General features: G+C 44.8%; 1 protein-coding gene across 2 annotated transcripts in view; it reads left to right on the top strand.

The window, feature by feature from the left end:
* Nucleotides 1–12111, top strand: part of GBX1 (gastrulation brain homeobox 1) — a 26726-nt gene extending 14615 nt beyond the window's left edge. The window contains exons 3-4 of one of the 2 annotated variants that reach the window (XR_010134785.1): nt 2000–2112; nt 10978–11084. Coding sequence is in view for 1 of the 2 variants with exons in the window: in XM_031012677.2 (XP_030868537.1) it covers nt 10978–11531 (554 nt within the window). In the remaining variant the exon portion in view is untranslated. Of the gene's footprint in view, nt 1–1999; nt 2113–10977 lie in introns of both variants that reach the window. The other variant, XM_031012677.2, reaches the window with a different exon arrangement.

The following is a 12111-nucleotide window of genomic DNA, read 5'->3' as shown; positions in this document are numbered from 1 at the left end:
TCTGCAATTCTGTTTTTATCTATAAGGATATCTTTATTAATGAATTATTTCTTTTAAAAAAGAAAGGCATCATGAGCAAAGGGCCTGGGGAAGCTATACTTTTCAGTGGTGTTGTAGTCATGGAGGAGGAGGAGGTAGCAAGGTAAGATGCATGCATCTTGAGGTGAGATCAGGGCTGGTCTTTACGGTGGAAAAGGCTTGTCTTCTGGGATTGGGGAGGGCATACCCAAGCTATGACTGTGTATAGCTGTCACATTAAATGAGAGAGAGAAACATTTGATAAAGACGGTAGATTTTGTATAGGCCAAATAGATTGGGGATCAGTTGGGACCAACTTTAACTGGTGAGGAAGGAAGCAGTGGAAAAGAAGAGAAGTTGTGTTGTAAAATTGGTTCCTGGCCTTCTATATTGTTTCTGTATCTGGAACAATATTTATGATAGGCTGACATTAGAATTCAGTCTCGTCCTAGTATGGTGGCTCATACCTGTAATCTCAGCTCTTTCGGAGGCCGAGGTGGATCACTTGAGTCCATGAGTTTGAGATTAGCCTGGTATAACATAGTGAGACCTTGTCTCTACCAAAAGAAATTTGCCAGGTATGGTGGTGTGTATCTCTAGTCCCAGCTACTCAGAAGGCTGAGGTAGGAGGATTGCTGGAGCCTGAGAGGTTGAGGCTTGAGGCTGCAGTGAGATTTGATTGCACTACTGCACTCCAGCCTGCACAACAGAGCAAGACCTTGTCTCAAAAAACAACAACAAAAATTCAGTCTCTGCCTGGGTGCAGTGGCTCATGGCTGTAATCCAGCACTTTGGGAGGCTGAGGCTAGGAGTTCAAGACCAGCCTGGGCAACATGGCAAAATCCCGTCTCTACAAAAAATACAGAAAATTAGCTAGCAGTGGTGGCGCATACCTGTGGTCCCAGCTACACTGGAGGCTGAGGTAAGAGGATCCCTTGAACCTGGGAGGTGGAGGCTGCACTGAGCCAAGATCATGCCACTACACTCCAGCCTGGGTAACGGAGTGAGACCCTGTCTCAAAAAAAAAAAAAAAAAATTCAGACTCTTTTTTTACATTAAATGTTAACAAAGAGATGAGGTGTAGTGCAAAGGAGCAAGCATGGGCTTTGGTCAGGAAAGCTGGGTACATATGTTGGTGGTGCACTTTCTTTGTGATCTATAGGAAGTACTCACCTGTATAGTCTGTTTCCTCACCAGCAAAATAAGGACAGTAATATTTACCTCACAGGATTAAGGATTAAATGCACAGATATTTGTGCAGCATCCTGAAAGTAATAGGTGCTCAAGAATTTATCCTTATTGTCCTTGCCTTGGAAATATGTGAGGCGCTTTCCTGGGAATTAAGTTGGGAAAGATCTTCTTACTAGGAATGGTGTAGATAGGTGACACTCTATGTATTGAAAAGGACAAATATTTCTGGGAGTGATGATAGAGTAGTTCTGTGTTCTGAGAACTGATTATTCGGGGACTGCCAGGAAAGAACATTGTACTGAATCTAATTAGGGGTAGATTTCACATGTGTCTTTGGCTCTTTCTCCCTCTTTTCGGTTTCCCTGTCTCACATTTTGGTGTCCTCTGTAAATCTCAAGCCTGCTGAAAACCCCTTTACTGTGCCTCACTAGGGCCTGTTCTCCCTTTCTCTCCATTAAAAAAAAAAAACAAAAACAAAAACAAACAAACAAACAAACAAAAAACAAAAAAACTCTTCTTGTTTCTTTATCAAAAAATTTCTATTCCCTCATATGTTTCATTTCAATTTGATGTTAAAATCAAAGCCACTGGATTAAACTAATTCACACTCAGGTGGGTTGAGATTTTTTAAAGTCCAGATGAATTTCAAACTGGTGGAATCTTATGTGGTATTACTATGAATAATTTTAGGTAATATGGAAACATTAGCGTGGATGGGAGAGTTGTGGGAGTGAGGTGGAGAGGTTTACTTTCCCTGGAGTCATGTGACCATTGTCTCTTCTGGTTACAGCATTGTATTTAGTCAGAACTCTTCGGGTTGGTAGTGATAGTGGCTCAGCTGTCAGCTAAAACGGGGATTTATTGCTTCCTGTAACTGCAAAATACCTGAGTGGATTCAGAAATGTAAGTAGTGTTGTGAGGTCTTTCTTTTTTGCTCCCAACCTGGCTCCTCTCTCTGTCTTCACCTCATTCTCTCCTTAAGACAGCTTTCTTCATTTAGCTAGAGGTAAGAGAAGGCACAAGCACATGCAGTTCTAAATTTTTATAATCCCAGGTTAGGACCTGAGTGGATTCTAGTGTAAATAAAACCCTGGGATGACTGATTCACTAGCTTGAGTCATGACTCCAGGGAGATAGCATGTTACAATTGGTCAGAACCAAGTCACATGCCCACCTTTAATCAGGAAGGTAGAGAAATGCTGTTGACAGTCCCACCAAGTAGTGGGTAGTGTAGCGGGGAAGCAGTACCTAAAGGAAGTGGGTACTGCTACTGAGCAAAAGGGGGAAGGTATGCTGGGCAGACAAAAACAACCCAAAACGGATGTCTACCTCAACCAGAAAGAAGGAAAAGAATGGGCCTTCAGCTCCCTTTCAGTATTAGGAAGAAATACTGAAAGGAAATCCTTTGTTTCCCCACTGGCTAGCTAAATAGTGATAAAGAGATCCTGGCAGTGAAGGTCTGAAGAGAGTTCTGTAATGAGGAAGGCAGAAAGAGATGAAGATAGTACAAAAATTTCCATCCCTCAATGAGGCTTTCTGTTTGCTCTGATACCTATACGAGAAAGAGCTCTATGAGGAATGAGGGAGAAAGTTGTAAACTAGAAGCTAGAGAACATTGAGTGTTTTTGTTTGTTTGTTTGTTTTTGAGACGGAGTCTCACTCTGTTGCCCAGGCTGGAGTGCAGTGGCGCGATCTTGGCTCCCTGCAACCTCCGCCTCCCAGGTTCAAGAGATTCTCCTGCCTCAGCCTCCCGAGTAGCTGGGACTACAGGCATGTGCCACCATGCCCAGCTAATTTTTGTATTTTTAGTAGAGACAGGGTTTCACTATGTTGGCCAGGCTGGTCTTAAATTTCTGACCTCCTGATCTGCCCGCCTCAGCTTCCCAAAGTGCTGGGATTACAGGCGTTATTATTTTCAAAGTTAGAAAATACACTTTTTTTTTTTTTTGATACAGAGTCTCACTCTGTTGCCTGGGCTGGAGTGCAGTCGTGCGATCTCTGCTCACTGCAACCTCTGACTCCTGGGTTCAAGCGATTCTCCTGCCTCAGCCTCCTGAGTAGCTGGAATTACAGGCGCGCACCGCCATGCCTGGCTAATTTTTGTAGTTTTAGTAGAAACAGGGTTTTACCATGTTGGCAAGGCTGGTCTCGAACTCCTGACCTCAAGTGATCCGCCTGCCTCATCCTCCCAAAGTGCTAGGATTACAGGCATGAGCCACCGTGCCCAGCCAAAAATACATTTTTAAATAAAAGAAGCACTGACTGGTAAGATTACATCATACAAACCAATAAGGACAAAAGAATGGGAGAAAGATTAGGTGGGAATTTTGTCTCAGGAATGACAGGAAAAGTACCTTGTTAAAGGACAGGTGAAGTTTGGTGAGTGAAACCTCTCTGATGACAATTTTAAGAATCTTCTCTGAGAATCTTAAGGGAAGATATTAATGATTAGGCTAGGACTCTGTGGTAGTAAGTGAAAGGGATGAGATCTTTTTCTTTCTCTCTCTCTCTTTTTTTTTTTTTTTTTTTTTTGAGACAGGGTCTCATTCTGTCACCCAGACTGGAGTGCAGTGGTGTGATCTCAGCTTACTGCAACCTCCGCTCTCAAGTTCAAGTGACTCTCCCACCTCAGCCTCCCGAGTAGTTGGGATTACAGGCGTGAGCCAATGTGCCCAGCTAATTTTTTTGTATTTTTAGTAAAGACAGGGTTTCACCATGTTGGCCAGGCTGGTCTCCAACTCCTGGCCTCAAGTGATCTGCCCGCCTTGGCTTCCCAAAGTGCTAGGATTACAGGTGTGAGCCACTGAGTCTGACTAAAAGGGGTGAGATCTAAACTTGGATTTGATAAGAAGGTTATTTATCTAATGAGACATCTGGGGAGAGGGCTTTTACAAGTGGGAGAGGAGGAGAAAATAGTTTACTGGAAAGAATGAAAACAGCATTAACTGCAGCTTTAGGAGACTTGACACCCTGTCCCTCTCTGATTCTAGACCTGACACTCTGTCCCTCTCTGCATGACTTAGGAAATCATTTAATCTGTCTGAAACTCCATTTTTTCACCAGAAAATAAGGTTACTACCTCTCCTATTACTACTAATGATAGATCTGCTCTACGTCAGTCAACTGCTTGAAGATAAGATAGTAAATGTGGAAAATGTTTTGAAAAGTTAAAGATCATACAAGGGTGCTCTTGGAAATGGCAATGTTAGTATGCCCTGAAAGGAGGTCTGAGCTTAAAATGGTGGGAAATTGCCCTGAACTTGTCATGAAGCTGGGAGGGGTTCTGGATGACAGTGATGTAAAGAAAATTTTTTTGACTTGGAGTAAAGAATGCTAAAGAGTCATAGGAAGAGTGCAGAGAGAGAGAGAGAGAAAATGAAAATGAATGTTTCCAATTATACCTAAAGTTATAGGCAGGAGTAGGAGCATAATGGAAGCATGAAATTCATGAGAATGAGTGAAAAATAAACTGAGAGTGAGCTGGCTGTTTTAAACAATCGGAGAAAGTACTGTTTTTGAAAAGAACAGAGAAATCTGTATTGGGCATGATGAAATGAGGATTTAGAAATGGGAGTGATGGCAAATATGTCTCTTTTTTGAGGAATGACCTGTATTTCTTCCCACCTTTTGACCCCACCCAAACTGGAACTGGATTCAGGGAGATGAGTAGTTGGCCTGTGAAAATCAGGAAGAGATTCATTGTCCTAAGATGGGCGGACCAGGAGAGAACCTAACCTTTCCTAAGAGTGGTTGGGGCAAGTGTTAGGATAGTTGTTTTTGAAGTAGAGAGAAGATAAGTCAGAACTGAGGGGCTTCTCTTCTATGAATACTAAAGATAATTGATTTCCTACGGCGATAACAGTAGGAGCTGCAGTAATGGGGTGAATGAGGGACAGCACAGGGGCTAGATGAATTCCTGTAGTTGGGAGCATAAAGTTGTCCTCCACTCCCTCTGGCTTTTCCTCCTCCTCCTCGGTGCCTCTAGCGCAGGCCTCCCTGCCTAGATGGAGTGAGTCTAGGGCATTGTGTTCTTTCTGCTGGAGAACACCTACTATGGATTCTTTGGCCCTTGATTTCTTCCCTAGCCTGAACTGACCCATTACCGAGATGGCCTTCTTTCTGACTCTGGAGCTGCTCCCCTTCCTCTTGGAAGGAAGGCCCCATGCAAGCACATCTCCTGGAGCATGAGTGCTGTTCTCTGGAATGAGATTAATGCCCTTGACATGAACTCTACAAGTAATCAAGGTTCAAACCTTGTGATTTCTAGTTTTTAGGATAATAGCATCCAACAGGAGAATTCACATGAACTCTGTTTCCTAATGACCAGTCTGTCCTACCATCACTTCCCCTGACCAGAGGCCAAACTGTTTTTCACAGATTAGACTCAACCATAGGGAACAAACTGGAAACTCAATATAGTCTTCTTATTACCAATAATATCATCCTCATACATAAAGGACAGAACCTTTCTGTCTGTTTGGCCTACCTACCTAGCACAACAAAATAGTTTACAATTTTAAAATTTTCATTTTGCTGAAGTATTCTCATCAGAATCATTATTTCATTATTTTCCATAGGAAATTTTTTTCATGCAAACCAACAACTTGCAATTTTCCATGTAACATTTTTAATTCTTATTTATTTATCCTTTTTTGTTCATACCAACCAATTATACTGTCTGCAATTGGAAATTTACTTTTTTTTTCGAGACAGAGACTCTGTCGCCCAGGCTGGAGTGCAGTGGCGCGCTCTCTGCTCACTGCAATCCTGCCTCAGCCTCAAAAGTAGCTGGAATCACAGGCGCACGCCAACGCCCCTGGCTAATTTTTGTATTTTTAGTAGAGACAGGGTTTCACCATGTTGGCCAGGCTGGTGGTGAACTCCTGACCTCAGGTGATCCACCCACCTCAGTCTCCCAAAGTGCTGGGATTACAGGCATGAACCACCCTGCCCAGCCAGAAATTTACTTTTATGAACATTGTATCTACCAAGCCCAGTTATTCTAAATCAAATTTTGCAAATAGAAATGTTATCAACAAGATTTGCTTCTTGCCAGCCATGGTGGCTCACACCTGTAATCCCAGCACTTTGGGAAGCCGAGGTGGGAGGTTTGCTTGAGTCCAGAAGTTTGAGACCAGCCTGGGCAACATAGTAGGACCCCAACTCTGCAAAAAAGTAAAAAAATAAAAATAAAAGAGTTAGCCAGCCATGGTGGTGTGCGCCTACGGCCCAGCTACTTGGGAGGCTGAGGCAGGAGGATCACTTGAGACCAGGAGTTCAAGGCTACGGTGAGCTATGATTACTGCATTCCAGTCTGGGTGACAGAGCGAGCGCCTGTCTCAGGAAAAAAAAAAAAAAAAGATTTGCTTCTTTCAATTTTTAGTCAATAGCAAATTTTTATGTGCAATTTTTATTTTTTACTATTAATATTCATTATAAATTGGATAAAATGAAATATTTTTATTTCTTAGCTAATTCCTGAGAAAATAGTTAGCTGTTTTGAAATTTCCACATTGTAAAGGATCGCACTACTGTTTTGCTCATTCTCTTTCTCTGCCTGTGTCTTTGGCTACTGCAGTCTACAGTGCTCCTTCTCTTGGGGCAGCAGAGAGCAAATGGCAGGGCCAAAATGTTTTGCTTTGCTTCAAATGTATCAGTATTCTGGGGGGAAAGGTAGATGAGGCATTTCTTAAAAAGTATCTTTTGCTTTCTTTCCCCTGATTTTTCCCATATTTTCTCTCTCCCTTCTCTAGACTTTTCAGCCCTTTTATTTTATCTGACTCATCATTTAATTTTTCTGCTATTTCTCTACCCCACTTCTTTCCTTCCCCAGTCTTCTTTCCACCTGCCTTGGCCTTTCCTTCTCTCTCCCACTCCTTGTCGGTCTTCCTCATTGTCCCAGACTCTCTTCTGAGGCATGTGGCTGTATTTTCTCCTCTCGTTGCTTTCTTCTATTGTCCCACCCCATTTCATTTCAAGAGTTGCTTATCAGAGTCTTCAATGTCATGATTATAAAGGCTCAGAGAGAAACTCTTGCCCCTGCCGCTCAGCATCCCACTGGGATCAAGTAACCAAGAAAGGTTGTGAACCTGTGCTCCTTGTATGGCTTTAAAAGCAGCACTGAGGGTGGCCGGCTCATGTGGGCTTCATTTTATGGATCTGTCTGAAGACAGAGGGATGGATGATACGATCTCAGGAGGGCCCTGCCAGATCGGGAACCTGGGAGCCTCATCTCAATCATCATCAATTTAGATTTATTGGACACCCCCTTGGTGCTTGGAGTTGTACTAACTGATTTTATCCTTCAAGCCTCGAAGTCTAGTTTCTGCCTTTTTAGCACTGTTTAACATATTGTAATATTGGGCTGAGTTTGTACAAGCCTTTGTTATTCTTTTTGTTATTATTTACTACAAACTATGTTTTAAAAAATTAAAATAGAGGATTTACTAATGGTATTAGGATTGTCCTTAATTTCTTTAAGCATCCTATAGATTTTTAAGATCCTATAGATTCCTACTGCATATGAATTCCTCTCCAGCTAATGTGAGATCTGAGGGCATTCTGAAAAGTGGGAAGGATAACATTCATAGGGAGATGTCTTATGCACTGGAGCTGGGCGGGGTGGGGTTGTGGGGAATATCGTCGGAGGGGCTTAGGAAAGGAAAGGACAGGGAGGGAAAGAAAGACGGGGAGCACATGCATGAGCATTTGGAAATCGTTTCTTTTATTTAGTCAATAGATGCTTATTGAGTGTCTACTCTGTATTGAGTGTCAGGTCATTTTCAAGACACTGAAGATATTGCAGTGAATGAGAAATATTCAGAATACCTACCTTCACGAAGCTATAGTCTATTAGGAAGAGACAGCCAGTAAAATAAATGAATAAAATTGGTAAAATGGACCAAAGTAACAAATAAATCAGAGAAAGGAGATAGAGAGTATCAGAGGGTTTAAATTTTAAAAGGATGACCAGGGGAGGTGTTATTGATAAAGACCTGAAAGAGTTAGGGAATAAGCTAGTGCAAAGATCTAGGTGAAGAGTAGCGTATTCCAGACAGAAAGAGGAATCATGGGCCAGGTGGAGTGTGGAGGACAGAAGCTGGGAAACCAGTTAGAAGATGACAGTGAACCAGGTCAGAGATAATTGTGATGTGGACTAGTTGGAAGCAGGAGATAGGGAGAAAGGATTGGGCTCTGGGGGTATTTTAAAGGCAGCAGCACTAGCAGGGCTTGTAGATGGACTGGATGTGGGTTGTGAGAGAGAGGAGTGAAAAGATGGCATCGAGGTTAGGTTTGAACACACAGAGGATGCAGTTGCCATTAACTGAGATGGGGATGATGTGGATAAAGATGAGAAAGAGCTGGTTTGGGGGAATGATCTGATTGGAGTTCAATTTGGGGCATGTTAAGTTTGAGTTCTGTGGAAGTGGAAAATAATGGGAGAAGAGACCTTAATGAAATGAAGGAGGAAACCAAGGATGTGAATCTTAGAGAAAACAACATAGATTTGGCTAGGGATGAGATAGAGGGGAAAGAACAGGCTGATGGGAGACATTATGAGGGGCGAATTAGCTACAGACAGGATACAGTACTTACCCAGATGGGTCTTGATGCTAGGCGCCAGCGAAGCCTGAGCAAACTAGTAAAGAAGAACAAAAGCCATTGGCTGGTGAAAAGCAATGTACAGGAGTGGCATGGGAAGAGAGGGGGAGCCCAAACTGGGGCATGCCGCATGGACTTTGAGAAGGTTAGAAGAAACAGGAAGCACTCCAGAAAGAAAAGGAGAGGGATGAAAACACCTTCGAGGTATGAAGTTGATTGGGATGTAGATGGGTGATGTGGAAAAAGGTTGAGAGTTCTGGCCACTAAGGAAAATGTCAGCCGGGCACAGTGGCTCACACCTGTAATCCTGGCACTTTGGGAGGCCAGGGCTAGAGGATTGTATGAACCCAGAAGTTCAAGACCAGCCTGGGCAACATAGTGAGATCCTGTCTCTACAAAAAAATAAACAGAATTAACCAGGCATGGTGTGTGCCTGTGGTCGCAGCTACTTGGGAGGCTGAGGGTGAAGGATCCCTTGAGCCTGGAAGATCAAGGCTACAGTGGGCCAAGATTGTGCACTATACTCCAGCCTTGCTGACAGAGTGAGAGTCTCACTCTGTTTCAGAAGAAAGAAAGATAGGAAAGATAGGAAAAGAAAATGTCGATGTGGCTGTTGAGGAAAAAGACCAGGTGTAGACTGCACCTGCGAGGGGGAAGGGAACTTGGCAGGGGGTGGGGCGGGGTGTGCTGAAGGAGAACACCAGGAAGCTCTGACTGCCAGGAGATGTTCTATCTGTGAACACACACACCCTCTTTCTCTAATAAAGCCTTTCCCCGTGCCCTGAATTTAGTTTACTTGGAGTTGTATTCTCAACCTCTGAGTCTGCTTATCTCAGGCATATCTGATATGTGGCCGATACAGGGAGATGCATTCCTACATATAGGTATGCAGGCCTCCTGCCTTTGCACAGTGGACACTTCTGGAAAGGAGCTGACTATTCAGCTTACAGATTATCCATTTTCTCTTGTTCTCCTGCCTATTGATTGTCTTTTGACTTGTTTCACTGCTTTTTGGTCCTTTGAGTAGAAAACGGAGTTTGTAAAACTCACTGAAAACATGTGTAATGCATTATTTGCAGTTCTGATATAAACATCATTGGATACAAAGATTAAAACCAATGGTTGAATTAAGTTTTAGAATTGTGTGGATTAAAATGTTTATATGCTTGTGATTACAAATAATCAGTATTCTACTGAATCAAAATTTCTTTTTTACCCTTTCCTTCTCTTCATTTATCCCTGTTGCACTTTTCCCTCTTCCTCCTCCTCCTCCCATATTCCTTCCAGTCCTCCCAGCTGACATCAAGCTTAGGGGCCTCAGGATTCTGAACTTGAGCAGAAAACAGCTGTTTATGCTGCTCAGGCATCCTTGGCTGGGGAAAGGGGAAGGTGGGAAAGAGATGGTTTCATTTTAAGGTCAAGGGTAAGGATTGAAAGGGGATCAGGAGGCCTAAGTAACTGGGAGAAAAAATCTGGCCACACTCAAGGTGCTGCATGGCTGGGAGCCATGGAAATGAGGTTCAGGGACTGCAGATCTAGGGAAGAGGGAGAGGAGGAGACAGAACAGAGGCCATGAGACAGCTCTCGTCAGCTGGGCCAGATGAGGACTCCTAGGAGAAGAGCAAAGGCTGAGCCCTTCTCTCCCCGTCTGTCCTGCCAAGGTCAGTTCTTCTGCATTGCTTCACTCCTCCCCACAGTGGCTCCAGAAGGATCCCAAGCCGGGTCCCATACTGCTTCATTCTGGCACCTGAGGCTGCGAGGCCTGGCTCTGGAGGGGTGGTATATCACTGCGATGCTGGGCCCTTGGTCTCTAGGTTCCAAGAAAGCTGGGGAGGTGGTGGGTGAGAATGAGATAGAGGTGGTGGGGAAGTTGAGGGGTCATTGTCCACACACTTATTGCCTCCCACACTTTTCCGTAGTGAAATCTGTGCTGGTTAATACCTTTCTTCCCATTTCTTTGTTTTCCCTAAACCTCTTCCCATTCCATATCCTGGACATACCATCCTTCTGCCTCCTGTCCCTCCCCATCTTCTCCTCTCCATGGCTCTCTTTTTTCCTGCTCTTGTCTCCCAACCCCCCATTTCTGGCCATGGTTCCATGGGCCTCCTCCAAACTCTCTTTTTCTTGCTTCTCCCTCCCCATCCATTGGCTTCTTGCTCCTCACAGCAGAGGGGAAGGTGTACAGCTCAGATGAGGAGAAGCTGGAGGCATCAGCAGGAGACCCAGCAGGCAGCGAACAGGAGGAAGAGGGCTCAGGCGGTGACAGCGAGGACGACGGTTTCCTGGACACTTCTGCAGGGGGCCCAGGGGCTCTTCTGGGACCTAAACCGAAGCTAAAGGGAAGCCTGGGGACTGGAGCTGAGGAGGGGGCACCGGTGACAGCAGGGGTCACAGCTCCTGGGGGGAAAAGCCGACGGCGCCGCACAGCATTTACCAGCGAGCAGCTTTTGGAATTGGAGAAGGAATTTCATTGCAAGAAATACCTGAGCTTGACAGAGCGCTCTCAGATCGCCCACGCCCTCAAGCTCAGTGAGGTGCAGGTCAAGATCTGGTTTCAGAATCGACGGGCCAAGTGGAAGCGCATCAAAGCTGGCAATGTGAGCAGCCGTTCTGGGGAGCCTGTAAGAAACCCCAAGATTGTTGTCCCCATACCTGTGCATGTCAACAGGTTTGCTGTGCGGAGCCAGCACCAACAAATGGAGCAGGGGGCCCGGCCCTGAACGGGCACCCAAGAACTTAGGAAGGCGAAGGATCTGTACCTGAGCCTGCTCTGAGACTGTCAGGGTTCTGTGGACCAGAGGGGCTGCAACTGTGATTCTGCCTTGAGAGGGGCTAGTTGGCAATTAACCTAGCCCTGGGTGTGCTCTTCCCAGACTCCTCCCAGAACCCGAGATGTGAGCACTTGGCCCTGAGCCTGTTGCAGAGACCTTCAGGACTAGGGGCTTCAAGGTTAAAGGGGCTGGGGTTCTATTGCTGAGGAGCTGTTGGGACTGAGGTGGACTCCTGGGGAGGGGGTGGGTTCTAAGATGCCTAAGGCCTGAAGGTTCTGTGGCAAATGCCCTGGAACAGCTTCTGATGGGTGGAGGGATCAGGCGATACCTAGCCAAGTAGATCGCAGCTCCTTATTTATTTGTGTAAATGTGTATATATGGAGCTATCTGTCTCTGTACGTCTGTCTGCACCCCTGAGAGGGATTGGGAAAGTTGTTTCCTCAATCCTCAGCCAGAGTTCGTCTGTCCTACTCCTTTGGGGTAGGCCCCATCTTGCCTCTCTTTACAAAGAAATGAAATGTAACCGTCA

The sequence above is a fragment of the Gorilla gorilla genome, chromosome 6 (assembly GCF_029281585.2).
Source record: "Gorilla gorilla gorilla isolate KB3781 chromosome 6, NHGRI_mGorGor1-v2.1_pri, whole genome shotgun sequence".
NCBI lineage: Eukaryota > Metazoa > Chordata > Mammalia > Primates > Hominidae > Gorilla > Gorilla gorilla.
Note: the sequence above shows the minus strand (reverse complement) of the source record. Positions and strands in the feature narration are given on the sequence as shown.